The following is a 12,599-nucleotide window of genomic DNA, read 5'->3' on the forward strand; positions in this document are numbered from 1 at the left end:
CAGCTGGTGAACACAAGAGCTCTCTGTGATGTGTGTCGGGGACCTGCTTAGATAAGTGTCTTTATCAAATGTTTTCAGAACAAGTAGGAACCCAGTGTGTCTGTAGCTTTCTCTAAGCAGATATGTGTTGTGTTAAGTGACAGAAAACCAAAGACTTCATCAGGCCGTATAGCAAATCATTCAAATCTGGTGTCTATTAAATGTAGATCTGAGACTACTATAGAAAAAACAGCTAAAACTGTTAAATTAGCGCTTTTAAACATCAGATCACTCAACAATAAGTCTCTTTTAGTCAATGATTTTATCAACACAAATTGCCTTGATTTTATGCTTTTAACTGAAACTTGGCTAGATGACAGCTGTAGCGCAGCAGTTCTGAATGAAGCAGCTCCTTTAAACTTTGACTTTTTGAGTGTTTGCAGAGTTAATAGGAGAGGTGGAGGCATCGCTGCCCTGTTTAAAGATGTGTATGAATGTAAACAAGTGTCATTTGGTGACTATCTGTCTTTTGAATACCTGAGTATAGCACTGAAAGGGTCTCCACGCATCTTACTGATCATTATCTACAGACCTCCAAAATATTCTCCAGCTTTTATTGAGGATTTTACAGAGCTGTTATCAATTGTAACCTCTGAATTTGATTATTTTAGTATTGCTGGGGATTTTAATATTCACATTGATAATCCAGAAATCAATGCTGTAAAAGAACTGATGAATGTTTTTAACACTTTTGATCTGACTCAGCATGTTCAAGGACCCACACACAATCGTGGACACACTCTTGATCTACTTATAACTAAGGGTTTACACATTTCATCAACTGTTGTTAAGGATGTGGCTCTATCTGATCATTTCTGTATCTTCTGTATAAGAACACTAGTGAGCAGTTTATGAAGGCCATATCGCTAGCACCAAGTATATCTGCAGACTCTGTTGATTCTCTCCTTGATTTGTTCTATTCTAAAATTGAGAATGTCATAAATGACATCGCTCCTGTTAAAGTCAAGAAGATGACTGGCAGGCAAAAGGGATCTTGGACAAGGTCACCGAGAGTACAAATGATGAAAAGACAGTGCAGAAAAGCTGAGCGTATGTGGAGAAAGACGAAACTAGTAGTCCAATATAATATCTATAAAGACAGTCTTCATGCCTTTAATATGGAACTAAACACTGCTAGACAGACTTTCTTTTCAAGTCTTATAAATAGCCACTTAAATAATGCTCGTACACTCTTTGCAACGATAGAGAGACTCACAAACCCCCCCAGTCGGATTCCAAGTGAGCTCCTCTCTAAAAGCAAATGTAATGAGTTTGCTCATTTCTTCACTGATAAGATCAATAATATCAGAAAGGCAATTAGCTCATCCAATCAGTCAAGTTGTGTCGTTATCAAACAAGCTCAACCACAACTTAAGAAATCAGACATTATGTCTGATTTCATGGCAATTAACGGCAAAATCTTAGAAGAGACTGTGCAAGTTATGAAAACATCAACCTGCAGTCTTGACACGCTCCCCACATCATTTTTCAAAACGGTGTTTACCTGTTTAGAAATGGATCTTCTAAAAGTGGTAAATGCTTCACTTCTATCAGGGATTTTTCCAACCTCACTTAGAACTGCAGTTGTTAAACCCCTCTTGAAGAAGAGCAACCTGGATAACACCCTATTGAGCAATTACAGGCCAATCTCAAATCTCCCTTTCATTGGCAAAATCATTGAAAAAGTTGTTTTAACCAGGTTAACAAGTTCTTAAACTTCAAGGGGTGTTTAGACAATTTTCAATCGGGGTTCAGAGCACATCACAGTACAGAGAGCGCTCTTATAAAGATAATCAATGATATACGCCTAAATACAGATTCAGGTAAAATAACAGTGCTGGTATTGTTGGATCTCAGTGCTGCATTTGACACTGTCGATCACAGCATACTTCTGGATAGGCTGGAAAACTGGGTTGGGCTATCTGGCACGGTCCTCAAATGGTTTAGACCTTACCTTGAAGGTAGAGGTTACCATGTCAGTATAGGTGACCATAGGTCGAGGTGGACACCCATGACATGTGGAGTCCCACAAGGCTCGATTCTGGCACCTCTCCTGTTCAACCTTTACATGCTCCCTCTAAGCCAAATAATGAGAAAGAACCAAATCTCCTACCACAGCTATGCTGATGACACTCAGATCTACCTAGCCTTACTGCCTAATAACTACAGCCCCATTGACACCCTCTGCCAATGCATTGATGAAATGAGCAATTGGATGTGCCAAAACTTTCTTCAGTTAAACAAAGAGAAAACTGAAATGATTGTGTTTGGAAACAAAGATGAGGTTCTCAAGGTAAATGCGTACCTTGGCACTAAAGGTCAAATGACAAAAAATAAGGTCAAGAATCTTGGTGTGACTCTGGAGTCAGATCTGAGTTTCAACAGTCATGTCAAAGCAATCAGTAAATCAGCATATTATCATCTCAAAAACATAGCAAAAATCAGATGCTTTGTTTCTAGTGAAGATTTAGAAAAACTTGTTCATGCTTTTATCAGCAGCAGGGTGGATTACTGTAATGGACTCCTCACTGGTCTTCCTAAAAAGACAGTCAGACAGTTGCAGCTCATCCAGAACGCTGCAGCCAGAATTCTAACCAGAACCAGAAAATCAGAGCACATCACACCTGTACTCAGGTCTTTACACTGGCTGCCAGTTACATTCAGAATAGATTTTAAAGTATTATTACTGGTCTATAAATCACTAAATGGCCTAGGACCTAAATACATCACAGATATGCTCACTGAATACAAACCTAACAGATCACTCAGATCTTTAGGATCATATAAACTAGAAGTTCCAAGAGTTCAGTCAAAGCAGAGTGAATCGGCTTTTAGCCACTATGCCCCTCGCTGCTGGAATCAGCTTCCAGAAATGATCAGATGTGCTCCAACATTAGGCACATTCAAATCAAGACTGAAAACACATCTGTTTAGCTGTGCCTTTACTGAATGAGCACTGTGCTGCGTCCGACAGATTGCACTATCATGTTTTTCTCTTTTTCTTCATTCTTTTATATCACATTTTACCTGTTTTTATGTTTTGTTTTCTTTTTACGCATTTTTATTATTTGTTTTTATTTTTATTTTACTTGTTTCTTTTATTCTTGTTTATGTAAAGCACTTTGAATTGCCATTGTGTATGAAATGTGCTATATAAATAAACTTGCCTTGCCAACTTGCCTACAGATTTACGCATGAGTCTAGCAGCGTCTTAAAATGAAAACAAAACCTTTACATTATGAAAGTAACACTGGCGACCCATATCTCCAAACAATTCTTATTCTTTTCCCACAACTTTTGGCAACACGACATGTGTTGTCTCTCTGCCGTCTGAACACTGTTTCAGGTACAGTCCAAGAAAGCTAGCATGAATATTAATGAAGTTGCAGGACATTCATAATGAAGTGCGCTGATTGGTTTGAACCAAGCCATACTAATGAATGAATGCAACACACTCAGAGACGTAATACGGGACGCCTTGGTACAGACGTCCAGTCCACACGCTGGAATACACGCTATGATCTCATGGCCATGACGCAGCATCAAAAATTAGTTTCAAACCAGAAGTACGAATTTGCTCGAAATAACGCAAAAAAAAAAAAAAAAACAATTTTCACTTTTTAGTGAAATTTATGTGTCCTAATTGTATTTTTAGCAGTGTGGGACACATATACGACTGTCAACAGCTCAAAAAATGTGTTTTGGTGTTTTGTGACCCTTTAAAAGCACTGAGGGAATTCTCTGTTCAGACAGGCACAATAATATATTTAAATGATTTGCGGAATGTGCGTCTTTGCAAAATCGATTTAAAATATTATGAACTGCAGTTTAAATCGTTACACTCAAAACTTAGACAGTTCTCTGCTGTGTTAGTGAACAAAAGGCTGGAGGAGACTTTCGTCCTTCCAGCTTTGGAGAAAAGAAAAACGCTTCTCGCTGTGCTTTTTTCTTCTCTAGAGCACGCAAGCAATCACAATGAATTGAAAAGCTTGTTTCACAGAAAAATGTTTGAAATATGACTGCTGCATTCTCCACCATTATGTAAATGAAATTAGCTCAGTTTATGAATATTAATAATCAATAATAATGAGTTATTATTAAATACTAATATTCTGGCTTAACCTTCGGTCAATTTGGTTAAACAAATATATAATTGTACATGATCCCGCCGCTTGGCCGAGTGGACTCTCGGATTATGAATATTAATTATCAACAATAACGAATTATTATTAATCATGAATATTCTGCATTTACTTATTGTTAATTTGACTAAATAAATATAACCAGACCTCGCCGCTCGTCCGAGCGGACTCTGTAATGATCTATTTATTTAGAAAGGGAATTATTACTACTCCTTGTGAGGTAGCTTAATTATTCATAAGTTTTTGATTAACTTAATAGCAGCTGGTAGTAAAAGGTTCTATCAGTCAGTGACTTTTTCTGTGAGGCAAGACAATATAATCCATTTGATTATAACGGAATTTATTGACTAGTCTGACATATAACGAACAAACGCACAAACATAACATAAAACAGAGAACAAATCTAGATAGGCTATATACGAGTCTATAGAACATTTAACAAACAGAAAGAAACAGAAAAGCGTGGAAATAGAGATTTCAGATAAAGAGTGGCAAATCTACCTCAGTTCCACACATTATTAAAAATCACCAAGATTATAAAAAAAAAAACCTTTTTGATAAAAGGGGCACAGCTTATTTGCATAACTAAAAATACCTGGGGCCTCATGTACGAAGACTTGCGTGGAAATCTTACTAAAACATTGCGTACGCACAAAGCTGTAAATGTGCGTACGCAGAAAAAAATTCAGATGTATGAAACACTGCGTACGCCGAATCTCACGCATATTCTTTTGTACATCCGAATGAACGTGAAACTGAGCGCAACATGCACGAGCACAAAACCCCTCCCTGCCTCCTCCCTCGTATGAATATGCTTATGACTATGCTAATGGAAAAACCCAACGAAAAAGCAATGGCAAAAGCAAGCAAAAAGAGAAACTTTGAACAGAATGTGAATTGCAGGTGCTGCTTTCGGAGGTAGGCCATGAAAAAGCGGTGTTATTTGCAAGTTTGTTCTCCGGAATTAACAACAAAAAAAAAAAATAGAGTGGGAGAGTTTAGCTGATGCGGTTAACACAGTTGGGTCTGAACATCGCACTGAGTGCATAAAAAAAAAAAAGAAATAGTGTGGTTTATATCTGTAAAATGTTGCAGTACTCTTAACAGTCTCAGTGGCGCAGCTCTTTAGATGCATGTGATCATGTATTGACACGTTCGAGCATGAACTCGGCTCGAATACAGCGTCTGATGAACTCTTTCTTCTTTTTTCCTCCGCTACATATCAGATTTTGCCAACTATTTATCACGAGAAAGACAAGTAGGAATCATCAGTAAGTTTGTGCATCATATTTTATTTGCACGTTTATTGAATGGAAATGTTTCTGATTCACGTATGCAAATTCATCTTCAGATGGTGCCTTTATAGCAATGTGTGTGCAGTAGATCGCTCAGATTACATTGGGAAAACAGGCAACCGCTGCAAATTGTGCTTTAATGTTTAGCTGGTCAACTGTATGGTATGGAAACCTTATATACCTGTTAGATGAACCCGTCTCATACAGCTGCCATTGCAAGGCTCAGACACTTTGTAGAGAGGAATTTAACACAACTGCCTCTAGGAGTCGCCAATGGAAATAAAACAGACACGCACAAAAAATGTGCGTACGCCAGCCAGAAAGCTGCCGTGAAGCTGCGCACATTCCCACGTTCAGTTCATTGTTAGTAAATCCAAACGTGAGTGATTCTGAGCGTGAAATCTGGCGTACGGAAAGTTTTTGTGCGTACGCAGCGTTGATACATGAGGCCGCTGGACTTTAGGGTTTGGCGGTCTCTCTCTTTTTGTGAGTTTCTTCCGATGTGCTGGAAGTTCTTTCAATGTGCTTTCTTGATGCGTGGAATTTGCAATACAGGTCAGAGGAAATGCGATCGCAACTTTAAACTGAGTTTACTTTGCCAGAAAAATAAGAAAACGTGAGCTCTGAGAGCCACGCAGGCACAAAAGAGCCTCAACGCCTCAAAGGGGCGACCTCCCGGGGGGGGTTCTTTGTTCGGACGTTCTGTGACGAGCTTGGGGAGGAGACCGGTTTTAACCATGGGTCAAGTTACATGCCCTCTAGGCTGGCTCAACCAGTGATTTCAGGGCAAAGTTTGAGCGCGAAACCTTTCTTTGTCTCTAGTCTGCTCTTATGCAAATTGAGTGTCCGCCAAAAGCATGCAGAGAGGCATTAATTCAGAGCATTAAAAATTGTAAGCCGTGGTGATTATGATCATGCACTACACCTTATGTGTTGTAAAATTGTGTAAGCTGCATATCGATACTACACATGGTGCCCTTGGGAGTACGTAGGCTTGGTTTACACATTCTGACATTATTGATTATTATTGACAAGGCATACAAGCTATATGAGGGATTATACAGGTAAGAAAATTCAGAAATGAAATGCAAAGTTTACAAAACATAACATTTAGCTTTGGGCTGATCCTGGATTTCTGAGTCCCTTTTCAGCGTCGAGAGCTTGTGTGTGTGTGTGTGTGTGTGTGTGTGTGTGTATGTAGACAGAAGGGAACAGGAATGTCTTTGAAGTTCTAGTCGAAGGGACCCAAGAAAACCTGTTAAGTGTCCCGGAGTAATAAAACTGTCAGCCAGGGATGATCTCTGTCTCACCCAGCAGACTCCCTGGCACCGGGTGATCGAAATTGTCCTGTAGACCGACACCAGATCATTTCTTAAAATCAATAAGTAGTTTTACCTATGAACTGTACGCTACAATTGTGTATGGCCATACACCCAAAGCGTTTCACAATCATGAAGGTGAGCATGTTACACGGTAACCTTGTTTCCTAACAACATGCTTCATGATGAGATACGCAGTGATAAGCATTTTGGCAGATTGCACCAGACGAGATCTGAGGTGAACTATCTGCTGCTGCTTTCAGTATATGGCAATGAACGTCATGTAAAATGGCATTCAAACTCACATTGTTAGCATTTAACACTGAATAAAGTACATGAGGTTTATGTTGTTCACCTGTGAGAAATAGTTCTAATATCAATTCAATGTGTTAGTTAGGAAAACTCCTTTTAATATGAAAAATATTCCTTATATCGGGTGCCAATGCCTTGCCAGCACTTGCATTTGTTTTGTCCCATGACTGTGATAACTACTTCAACCACTGGAGGTCAAACTTACATACTGCACCTTTAATATAGTAAATCTGGAATTAAAATAAAGTGGTTTAACAAACACCCACTGTTCTCCTAGTGTTCGCAAAGAGTGTATCTTTAATCAAATCAATTTCCTTTTTGCTAACCTCCACCAACAGACATTGGAAACATTAGTGTTTAAATGCTACTGCACACATACATCTCAGCAATGCCACAGCAAAGTCTTTCACAGTCTTTTGCTAAATTGGGCAAATCAGAGCATTCCTGTCAAAATATGCAGAACAGCTGGTAGATTTATTATAAACTCTTAACAACTCCAAAAACTTTGATACACCTAGATCCACACACAAAATCCTAATCTTTCCTAACCTTGTCTAAAAAAACTGCCATTGTACTATGACTACTGTTGCTGCTCAATTTACAGCCCCAAATCATAAAGTCGGGACAGTAAAAAGAAGAAGTAATTTCTAAATTTACTTTGACTTGTATTTCATTGCAGACAATACAAAAGCACATTAATTAATGTGCGCCTCATGATTTAGCTTTTTTTTTTTTTTAAATAAAGCACATTTCAATTTTGGTTCTTGTGACACATTTAAAAAAAAATTATAACAGTAAAGAATTTACCACATTGTAATGTTGTCATTACTCTTCACAACAGACATTTAGGGACAGAAGAAACCAAGTGATGAAGTGTTTCAGGTGTAATTTTGTGCCATTTATTCTGCAAAGTCTTAAAGTGGGCAACAGTATATAGTCTTCATTGTCACATTTTGCGCTTCAAAATATGCCATACATTCTTTATTGGTGACATTCTTTATTGGGAACCTGTATTCTTCTTCTCCGTAGCCAGATTTTTCTAATGTGTGCAAAATGGGGTTTTGCTTTGTGTTGTTAAAATATACACGGCATGTGCATTTTTTCATTATCATTTTCCATACAGTCCCAACATTTTTGGATTTGGGGTTGTAAAAAAAACTAAACAAACATTTGTTGTGTCTTAAGCAGCCTTTTATGAACTGCTGTGTATGGTAAACATACTTGATGATTTAAGTGAGTTTTGTACAGATACTCACCGTTATATTGATGCAGTGCAGACCTTTGGCCAATAAGATGTACACCAGGTCTCGTGTCAGTTTGTCTTTTATTGCTAGTATGACATTTACATAGTCAACAGGAACCTCCCACTAAAAAAAAAAAAAATTATATTATGTATATTTATACAATTTATATATATATATATATATATATATATATATATATATATATATATATATATATATATATATATATATATATATATATATATATATATATATATATAGTATAGTACATACAGTATATAACACTCAGATGCTCCAGCAGCAGGAACATAATGTCAGGCTTGGCAGTGTAGAAAGTTTTCAAACTGAATGATAACTAGGGTTAGGTGCCTTATTTGGCTGTGCAATGATATATGAGCTGTTGGTGCCAAAACATCTGCAACAAATGCTTTTACACATTGTTACGCATTTACATAAATGTGTTGGTAAAAAAGTTGGTAAAAGTTAAAGCGAAATTTACCTGTTAACACTTGTTAAGCAATTTATGTGTTAACTAATAATCTCTGCACTTCATTTCTCTCCCTGGACAAAAACATGTAAATAGCGTGTTAACGTATACCAATATGTTAACAGATAATTGACATGTGAATATGTAACATGTCAAAGGATTCAAGCAATTTGGCCGACTGCAGGAGATGCAACATAAAAAATACGAATAAATGAAAACAGGCATTCAGAAGCACAAGAGTGCATTGGATACCTGCATTGTGTGTGTGCATCTTTCTCTTGTGCCTGTGCCTCCTCAAAGCCACTCACTAAGCGCAGGTGCAGTACAGCCGATTGACACAGCATATACATGTCATTCCTTTTTTTGTGTGCACAAGTCACGCATCTCCATTTAAAATATACTTGCATATGCAAAATACACAATATGCAAGCAGTCTTCGAAGCAGTTTATTGGTGTGTTACTATGCGTTACTCTCCATAACAGTTCAACTTTGTTCTTGAAATAGGGTTCTTGCACCATTTTAAAAGTAAAATTTAATGCTTTTTAAGACCTCAACAAATATAATTTAGGACCCAAAAATGTTAATTTTTTTTGGAATAGGCTACTCATTTTAATGTTGTCATTAGATTTAAATAAATTGTGACTTGTCACAGTATGGATAACCCACAGTACCTGCCTTTTAGGTTTCTGGTGGTGAAATGAAACTGTTATACATGTAGCTGACTGTGAGGGGGCGTCTGAACTAGAGCTGTTATCAGGCTATAAAAGGTAGGCCTGATATAGCCAGAGCCCGACAAGTACTTATTGATTAACAGCTTTTTAAAAGCACGAACCCGTTTATAGCCCGACATTATCCAAATGTGCACATGCACACAGCTCTTTTGTCTATTTTCATGAATAAGTCGTTTATATGGTTTAACATTACTTATTCATAACATTGGCTATAGGCCACTTGGAAGTTGGAACAAAAAAAATAAAATAAGTCCTCTGTAATATCTTAACATTTCAGCACTCTAAATAAGCCTGGCTACATACACTTAGCCTTTAAATTGGCTAACGCAACAGTAAAAATTTGTGTTTCTTAGCAAATTAATTAAAAGATAAATGATGACAGGTATTTGGCACTAACGAAATTAAGATAAAGGCTCTGTGGGATTTGTTTTGCCTCTTCTCTTCACAATAAAGCGATGGTGAAGCTGAATAATAAAAGAATAATGCCAGCATTAGCCTGTATACTCTGACTACATTATGATTTTATTAATATTTAGTTATAATTTAAAATTCTTTACTCATTAAGATTAGGCTATGTGTTTTTGTGGGGGAACATTATTGAATCCACTGTAAACGGCTTTAGTGCAGTCCTGCGTTCACTGAGCACCCCTTTCACTGCTGCTGCTACTGGCCGGGATGCACTACTGATCTGGCTAATTTAGCATGTTTTGGGTAGGATTGTTTGGACCCCGTCTAAAATGATAGAAATAAAGTCCAAACCCAACAAAGATCTTCAGCTCTTGTCTGAACTAGTAGCATTGTTAGGTCGAGCTGCAAACAATGCAGGGATTAACCTGGACCTGCTATGACTAAGTTAGCTGCTGCAACGTCCTGGTGCTGCTTTCCTCCTTTCATGTGCGACTTAACGACTTTGAGCCCGATGGTCCCTAACAAAAAGGTCTTTTTGCAGAATTTACACATTGCCTCTTTGCCATGTTGTTATGTTTACACTTTCTCATCTTTGCATATTGAACCTCACATCAACAACTGTGTAATCACAGCACGCAGGTGCAGACCTCTATACCCGACCTCCTGTAATAAGCTAATAAATCACAGAGACTGTCATTACTCTCCTGTTTTACACATAATAAATTAATCAACTATTAGATGTTTAATACATCACTGTGCTTCCCTATCGTCATTAAGCACACCGGCTAAAAATTTAATACCTACAGCCACTTTAATTTTAAGAGAATTTAAGACCTTAATTTCCCGGATTTTAATTTAAGACATTTTAAGACTTTTTAAGGACATGTGGGAACCCTGTAAAAAGCTCAGGGGAAGGCAGCAGTGTGCTTGTCCAGAAATAAGTGATGTATGAGTGGAGTTGTATGGTTGCAGTGGACCTCTGGTTTTGAGGTATACAAGGTTTTGGCTACATCCTGTGTATCAGCATCCTGTGTAAAAAAAGGCAAAGAGAGGGGGAAAAGGGGAGAGAGTAATTGGTGTGTCAGTGAGGGCTGTGCTTGGTTGAACGTTTTCCTTTGACAGAAGTTGTAGTGTCTCCTCCTGGTCTGAAGCCAAATGTCTCTTAATCTGGTTGTGATGACCATATTTAAAAGTTGGTTGGTTTTGAGCAGTTGGTCGTGGAGTCGGTGCTGCAGTCTAAGATAACTCTTCATCATCAGAAGATATGCCGTGGTCTGGGCTGTGTCATCAGGTGCTGGGAGACACTCAACCCACTTGGTGGACTGGCATAAAAATTTGAGAGAAAAAATTTTTTACTCTTTGTGGGATGTGGAAAAGTTTTGTCCGATCCATCTAGATGTCTGATAAAGGAAAGGTGGTTCCTCTGTGTTGCAGTGGTGCTTTGTGAATCGGCTTAGATGGTTGAAGCTGGCAGCACATTAGACATGTCTTGACATATGCTGGGCCAGTACGCCACTTGTTTCAGTGCGTTGTACATGGCTATTGTGCCATGGTGGCCTGAGTTTCACAGAAACAGAGTTTAAAAATTAAAGTCTTTCTCCATTCCTGGCTCATTTCGTGCTCCAAAATAGGCCTGGCGTAACTGACTTTAACATGTTTGTGCAGTCTCTTGATTGTTCTGCTTGAGATCTATAGCTGCAATTTGCCCTTGTTCTGACTCTGGCTCAATGAACTTTTTAATCATAGCCTGTCACATCTGCTGGTAATCTCCCTCCATGGTGTTGGACTGCCGGTCCAGGAAACTTCTTACTTCATGGCTAGAAGTGATTATCAGCAGATATAACTTGTCACGCATGGTGGTGCCATCCATCGTTTGTAGGTGAAAGTCAATGTCTTGTAAGTAGGTATGCACATTGTTGCCTGCAGTGGGGTTCGGAATGAAAGTTGGAATGTTTCTAGCCAACTTGTTAAGGTCCTTTGTTGACAGGCTGTGTCTGTCTTTGAGTACTCTTTGGAAAGAGTCTTTGCTCTATGCTGCTGATGGGCATTCTGGGATGCTGGCTGGGGTAGTAGAAATGGACTTTCCCTTCCTCTCTGGGCTGTAAAGTCTTGGTTTCCTCTTCCTCTTTCAAGTCATCTCTGAGATTGTAGGGTTGTGACAGCTCCATGCAAACCTTGTCAAGTTCATCTTTTAGAAGTCTCTGTGTTGGGTTATGGCTTGGGTTTCTGCATAGGCCCTCTGCAGGTTCATTGAGCTTGAGCGGAGCTTCTGTCTCTTAACTTAGTCTCTGATGTGTTTCAGCTTCTTGCTGCCCTGCACTCAGTTCATCTCTGGCTTCATCAAAATGCCTCATCAAAATACCTAATTTTTTAAATTAGTGCCTCGGATGAAAATGTGCAGGTTAACTAAACAATGGCTGATGCCTACATAATGGCCTCAAGGTTTAGTCATGCGTTAGGCTGTGCAGGTTATCAATCAATTTAGATTACCTTGGTGGTTCTCAGTAGAGTGGTCTCTGAGTAGATCAAAGTTAAAAATAAAATAAATAAAAATAAACATTAAGTAAAAAAAATAACACCCAAATGAACAAGTGTAAAAAGAAATGCATTAAAAAGGGGAA

At 38.3% G+C, this 12,599-nt stretch overlaps 1 protein-coding gene and 2 long non-coding RNA genes across 9 annotated transcripts in view; 2 read left to right on the forward strand and 1 right to left on the reverse strand.

Annotated features, from left to right (window-relative positions):
- The window catches only part of LOC147832527 (uncharacterized), an 845,986-nt gene that overhangs the window by 549,318 nt on the left and 284,069 nt on the right, over nucleotides 1-12,599 (forward strand). The window lies entirely within an intron of this gene.
- The window catches only part of ints8 (integrator complex subunit 8), a 158,695-nt gene that overhangs the window by 62,946 nt on the left and 83,150 nt on the right, over nucleotides 1-12,599 (reverse strand). For 5 of the 7 annotated variants that reach the window (XR_015515916.1, XR_015515915.1, XM_087294417.1 and 2 more), the window contains one exon: nucleotides 8,364-8,474. The exons of the other annotated variants lie outside the window; for them this stretch is intronic. Coding sequence is in view for 3 of the 5 variants with exons in the window: in XM_087294417.1 (XP_087150543.1) it covers nucleotides 8,364-8,474 (111 nt within the window). In the remaining 2 variants the exon portion in view is untranslated. The remainder of the gene's footprint in view (nucleotides 1-8,363; nucleotides 8,475-12,599) is intronic. 7 annotated transcript variants of the gene reach the window in all.
- LOC147839580 (uncharacterized) overlaps nucleotides 1-12,599 on the forward strand; it is a 175,132-nt gene that overhangs the window by 47,073 nt on the left and 115,460 nt on the right. The window lies entirely within an intron of this gene.

The sequence above is a fragment of the Danio rerio genome, chromosome 19 (genome assembly GCF_052040795.2).
Source record: "Danio rerio strain M-AB ecotype USA chromosome 19, GRCz13ab, whole genome shotgun sequence".
NCBI classification, from domain to species: Eukaryota; Metazoa; Chordata; class Actinopteri; order Cypriniformes; family Danionidae; genus Danio; species Danio rerio.